The sequence below is a fragment of the Erinaceus europaeus genome, chromosome 10 (assembly GCF_950295315.1).
Source record: "Erinaceus europaeus chromosome 10, mEriEur2.1, whole genome shotgun sequence".
Classification (NCBI taxonomy): domain Eukaryota; kingdom Metazoa; phylum Chordata; class Mammalia; order Eulipotyphla; family Erinaceidae; genus Erinaceus; species Erinaceus europaeus.
The window spans coordinates 3,332,539-3,338,030 of NC_080171.1; the positions used below are offsets into that span (position 1 = coordinate 3,332,539).

General features: G+C 58.0%; 1 protein-coding gene across 1 annotated transcript; it reads right to left on the reverse strand.

The window, feature by feature from the left end:
• Positions 1-559: 559 nt before the first annotated feature.
• KLF4 (KLF transcription factor 4) lies at positions 560-4,745 on the reverse strand. The gene is made up of 5 exons (XM_007516162.3): positions 4,600-4,745; positions 4,370-4,490; positions 3,002-3,974; positions 2,704-2,868; positions 560-1,637 (listed from the first exon to the last, which is right to left on the reverse strand). The coding sequence occupies exons 1-5, from the start codon at positions 4,602-4,604 to the stop codon at positions 1,462-1,464; spliced, it is 1,440 nt and encodes a 479-aa protein (XP_007516224.2). The 5' UTR covers positions 4,605-4,745; the 3' UTR covers positions 560-1,461.
• Between the last annotated feature and the right edge of the window lie 747 nt (positions 4,746-5,492).

A 5,492-nucleotide genomic window follows, 5' to 3' on the forward strand; every position in this document is an offset into this window, starting at 1 on the left:
GGAAGGGAAGGTTCTTGTTACTGAAACTGTCCTAAGTGCCAAAGGCAGGCCTCTAAGGCAGCTTTACATTTTCACTGAATTCCAAAGAAAAGCTGTAAGATAACTTATGAGTATTTTATCAACACCTTCATGTTGAACTGGGAAAATTGAATTTTTTTTTTTTTACTGGAGCTCAGCTCTGGTTTATGGTGGTACAGGGATTTAATTTGGGACTTCAGAGCCTCAGGCTTGAGAGCCTCTGTCTAACAATTATGTTATCTACCCCCACCCTGATCAAGATGCTTTTACCTGGAAATTCATATTCAGAAAGGGGAAAAAAAAGTTCTCTGTTCTTTTATGTACATTTGGAAGCAACGACACATACCAGGTAAATTTATCTTCAGTATTCAAAACTTGGAGCCCTCCAAAACTGTAAATATGTATTTATAAAATACGTTCTAACCTACTTATTATAAAACAGCTCTCTTTTAATCTGTGTTGAGATAAAGTCTGGCTGATTTGTTGTTTTTCCATATGCCCTATCTATGTTTAAACTGGAGAAAACCAAACAAAAACAGTGTTCAGATAAAATATTATAGGTTTATTTAAAACTTAATTCTTACCTTGAGTATGCAAAATACAAACTCCACAAAATGTTCATTTACGTTGTAGTTTACAAATATACAAAATAGAAGTTTGCTTAAATTTATATTACATATTTATTAAGGCAAAGGAACTATATAGAAAAAAAAACATTTGTTCTGCTTAAGGCATACTTGGGAATAAACAATTGTACAAATTATTGCACATCTGAAACCACAGTGCATAACAGACTGTCTGCATAAAATTGTTTAAGTAAACCAGGTGTATTTACCTGACTTAGGTCATAAGTGTAGATCGGAAGACAAAAATAGATTTCCTTGTCAAAATATGCAGCAGTTTGAGAACTTTGGCTTCCGTGTTTGGTACCTTTAGAACCAAGACTCACCAAGCACCATCGTTTTAAGTTATTTAAAACACATTTTCTGTACCTGAATTTCTCCCTCTTCTTCTGATATAATAATGGCTTTTAGAAGGCAAAGAAGGTGCAATAGTCATATTGCACCAACAAAATTCCAGGGAATTCTGGTCTTCCCTCCCCAGTCTCACGGATCTGATTAAACACCCTGATATCCACAACTTTCAGTCACCGCCCCCCCCTCCCCTTGGCGTTTTGTAAGTCCAGGAATATTCAAGTTGGATTCTGAATTAATTGGAATGATAGAAGATCCAGTCACAGACTTCCCCCCCGCCTGTTCTTTGATTTCTTTTGGTTTCATGTCTCCTGATTATCCATTCACGAATGCTCTCCTTGGGAACTTGACCATGATTGTAGTGCTGGGCTCTTCCCCTCTCAGGAAAGACAGTGTGAAAGGTTAAAAAAAAAAAAAAAAAATACTGAATTCTCTTCTGGCAGTGTGGGTCATATCCACTATCTGGGATCTAAAAGTGCCTCTTCATGTGTAAGGCGAGGTGGTCCGACCTGGAAAATGCCCGGTCACATTTCTGGCACTGGAAGGGACGGTGCCCGGTGTGTTTACGGTAGTGCCTGGTCAGTTCGTCTGAGCGGGCAAATTTCCACCCGCAGCCGTCCCAGTCACAGTGGTATGGCTTCTCACCTGTGAAATGGAGACAGAAGTCGCTCAAGTGACTTGCAAAGTAATGAGGATGCTTGGCCGTTTTTAAAAAACTGAAGATCAGGGTGAAGCCGACCCTGAGAAGTCACCTCCCACTTGAAAGGTCCAGGAAGGTTTCTACTTCAGACCCCTACACTGGGAGCACACCACACACCCTTTTCTTTCTGCTCCTTTTTCCTAGTGAACATTAGTCACACACTGAAAACAGGTATCACCTAAAGCAACCAGCCCAATGTTTCCATTATTTTGAGCCAAGGTCTAAGTGGTTGGGAATGAATTTGCAAACCATGCCTACAAAGGTGTCTCTCCTAGACCAAACCAAGAGCTCATGTCTCATTCCCATGACAAGTCACAAGAGATGATGTGTGGACTAGCATCTCCGCTGTCATGATGAAAACTGCACCCAAATGAACACAGGTCCGGCACACTTACACGGACGTGGAAATTCTGATTTACTGATTTATTTATTACCAGAGCACTGTTCAACTTTGGCTTATGGTGGTACAGGGGATTGAACCTGAGACTTTAGAGCCTCGGGCACGAGAGTCTCTTTGCATAGCCATTATGCTATCTCCCCCTGCCCAAATCCTCTGATTTTTTTTTAAAAAAACCAGAATCTCAGTAATTGTAATAATGATGTTCCTGCCATTTAAACAGGACTTAATAATTAAGACCGGGGCTAAAGATACCGGGGAGGGTGTGTGAATCTGGGGTGGAGACAATGAAAATGAGCCAGAAAAAAAAACGGGAAACTGAAAAAGATCGTCTGATGCTCTTGAACTGAAAAGTATAATTTCCTGATTACAAGGTGAATTCTGCTCAATCCTGCTGCAGCCCGGAATCTCCCTTCCACAGACCTAACAAAACTGCACATTCAAGCACTGATACCATCCACCCAGCAAAAGGCTCCTGGGCAAAAAGCAGGCGCCAGGTTTGCCCAACTACTCTCCCGTGATCCAGGAGATGGCGCAGATACGCCCCACACCCCACGGGCCAGCGCGCCAGTGTGGCTGGCACCCCCGGCCGGCTTCCCCACTTGCCCTCCTACCCGTGTGGGTCCGCAGGTGCGCCTTGAGATGAGAACTCTTTGTGTAGGTCTTGCCGCAGCCCGCGTAGTCGCAGGTGTGCGTGGCTGTCCTTTTCCGGGGCCACGACCTCTTCCCCCTCTTTGGTTTGGGCTCCTCGGGCATGCAGGAACCCGGTGGCATGAGCTCTAGGGGGTGAAGAAGGTGTGTGTGGGGGGTCAGCACCATCCTTCCCTCCCGCAGCCCGGAGGGCTGGCACCCGCACACTCGCCACCCCAAATCGTCACCCCCCCACCCCCACCCCCACCCCCCAGCGCGGACCTTGGTAGTGCAGCGGCGGCGGGACCTGTGGCTGCAGCTGGTCGGGCAGGAAGGGCGGGTAGTTGGGCCCCGGGTGCGGATGGAAACCGGGGGGCAGCGGCAGGGCAGGGTGGCACTCCCGGCCGCCCAGCAGCTCCTCAGCACTCAGGGTCGGGGTAGTCCTGCTGGGCAGCTGTCGCCCCAAGGGGAAGTCGTGCGCGGGCGGCCGGTGTCCATTGCTGAGCGGGGGTCCCGTGCCCAGGTGGGCCTCCAGGGGCCTGCCCACGGTGCAGGAGGACACGGCGGCCTCCTGTTTGATCTTGGGGCATATCCGCGGGGGGCCCCCGCTGTAGGGCGCCACCACCACCGGGTGGCTGCCGTCCGGGCTGCCTTTGCCGCCGCCGATGACCGACGGGCCGTACTCGCTGCCCGGGCCGCTCAGGGACGACTTGAGCACGAACTTGCCCATCAGCCCGCCCCCTGGCGGCGCCGGCTGCTGCGGGGGGATGTACACCGGGTCCAGCTCGGGCCGCAGCAGCTCGGCCACGAAGCCCCCCGAAGGGCTCACGTCGTTGATGTCCGCCAGGTTGAAGGGGGCGCTGGGCGGGGGCGCGGACTCCCGGCCGTACAGGAGGCCGCCGCCCGGCTCGCCCCCCGCCCGCATGGGGTAGCTGAAGCTGCAGGTGGACGGCGCGCTGGCCGGCCCGCTGCTCGCCGGGGACGACGACGACGAGGCGGACGCCGACGACGACACCGTGGCCGCCACCGGCTCCTGATGGGACAGCGAGTTGGAGAGGATGAAGTCCAGGTCCAGGAGGTCGTTGAACTCCTCCGTCTCCCTCCGGGGCAGGAGAGCCGGGTTGCCGGCGCCGCCGCAGGCCGTGCCCGCTGCTCCGCCGTCCAGCTCGCCGACCACGGTGGCCGCCAGGTCGTAGGGGCGGCCGGGGAGCACGGGGGGCAGGCGCTTCATGTGGGAGAGCTCCTCCCGCCAGCGCTACGGGGGTGGACAGGACCGGGCCGGTCAGCGCGGCTGCCACCACCCGGCAGGCATTCCCGAGCCGACCGGCCGCGGGCTCCACCCGCGTGTCTCGTCCCCCTCCCCGCCTCCCTGGGTTCGAGAGGAGGCGGTGCTCGCTGCACCCGAGGGTGTCGGGATGCGCCCGGCCAGGTCCCCCGGGGGCGCTCGCTCGGGACACCGCGCCGCCGCCTACGCGCCCAGCTCGCCGGGACCCGGCCGCCTCCCGGCCGCCCGCTAGGGGACGTGTGCGGGCCTCCCGCGCGGACTGCCCGGCCCTGGGTGCGGGGGCCGCCGCCCCCAGCGGCACAGGGAGCCCCCCGCGCCCCCCGCGCCTTTCTCGCGCCGCCCCGGGGCCCCGGGACAACACTCACGTTATTCGGGGCACCTGCTGGACGCAGTGCCTTCTCCCTTCCCGCCGGGCCGGATGCGAAGGTGGAGAAGGACGGGAGCAGAGCGTCGCTGACAGCCATGTCAGACTCGCCAGGTGGCTGCCTGCGGGGGAGGGTCGGGTGGGGGGGGCGGGCGCGAGTCAGAAGCCGCGGGGCCCCCGCTCTCCCCCGCCGACAGCCACCCTCCTTCCCGCGCCCACTGCTGCACTCACCTCATTAATGTGGGGGGAGCCTAGAAGGTCCTCGGGAGTCCGAAGCAGTCGGGGGTCCCCAAACCCCCCAAAAGCCAACAAATAAGAAAAAAAAAAAAAAAAGACCCCAAATCGCTCGAGATTCTCCTCTGGATTGAATAGCAATAGTGGAAGATGCCCTTTCTCAGTTTTTATTTTCTTTTGGAAAAGTTCCTCTGCAGACGAAAAGTTGTTAGAAAAGTTGTACAGTCAGTCCAGAAACCAGAGACGAGCCAAGCACACGGAGAGTCGGCAGGTCCGGCGGCCGCGCTCTGCGCTCCGGCTGGGCCGGGCCGGGCCGGGCCGGGCCGGGCTGGGCGGCTCAGCTGTGTCCCCCGCCGCGGTCGCTGTCGCTGGGGCCGGGGCCGTGGCCGGGGCCGGGGCCGGGGTGGCGGGCGGGCGGCGCCGCCAGGTGAGACTGGCCGCGGCGGCGCGGGGCTGCGGGCTGGGCGGCGGCGTGGAGCGCGGAGTCCGGGGGGCTGCGCGGGGCGCGCGCGGCCATGGGCGCGGGCGCGGGCGGATAGGTGGGTGCCCGGGTGGGCGGGTGGGGGCCGGAGGCGCGGGGAGGGGCCCTTGGCGGCTCCCGGTGCCGCCCGCCGCCCGCCGCCGCCTCTGCTCCCCGCGCGCCCGCAGCCGCGCTCGCGCTCTCGGGCCGGGGAAGTGCGGCGGCCGCCGCGCGCTGCCTACTTATAACTTCTCGCCCCGCCGCTCCCCGCCTCCTGCCCGCCGAGCTCCGGGCCCGCCGCCAGGCCCCGCCCTCCCTTTCTTCTCCCCGCCCCCCCGCGTTGCCACGGCAGCTGGATAAACAAACTGGGGCGCACGTGGGGGCGGGGGCGCGGGCGGGGCGGGGCGGGGCGGGGCCGGGGGCCGTGACG

Bases quoted from the DNA above. Each gene is read 5' to 3' on its own strand.
- KLF4 (XM_007516162.3), bottom strand. The intron at 2,869-3,001 runs GTCCGCGCTGGG...TTCACCCCCTAG, and splicing joins GCCGCCGCTGCACTACCAAG to AGCTCATGCCACCGGGTTCC. The intron at 1,638-2,703 runs GTAGGAGGGCAA...TCCATTTCACAG, and splicing joins GCACCTGCGGACCCACACGG to GTGAGAAGCCATACCACTGT.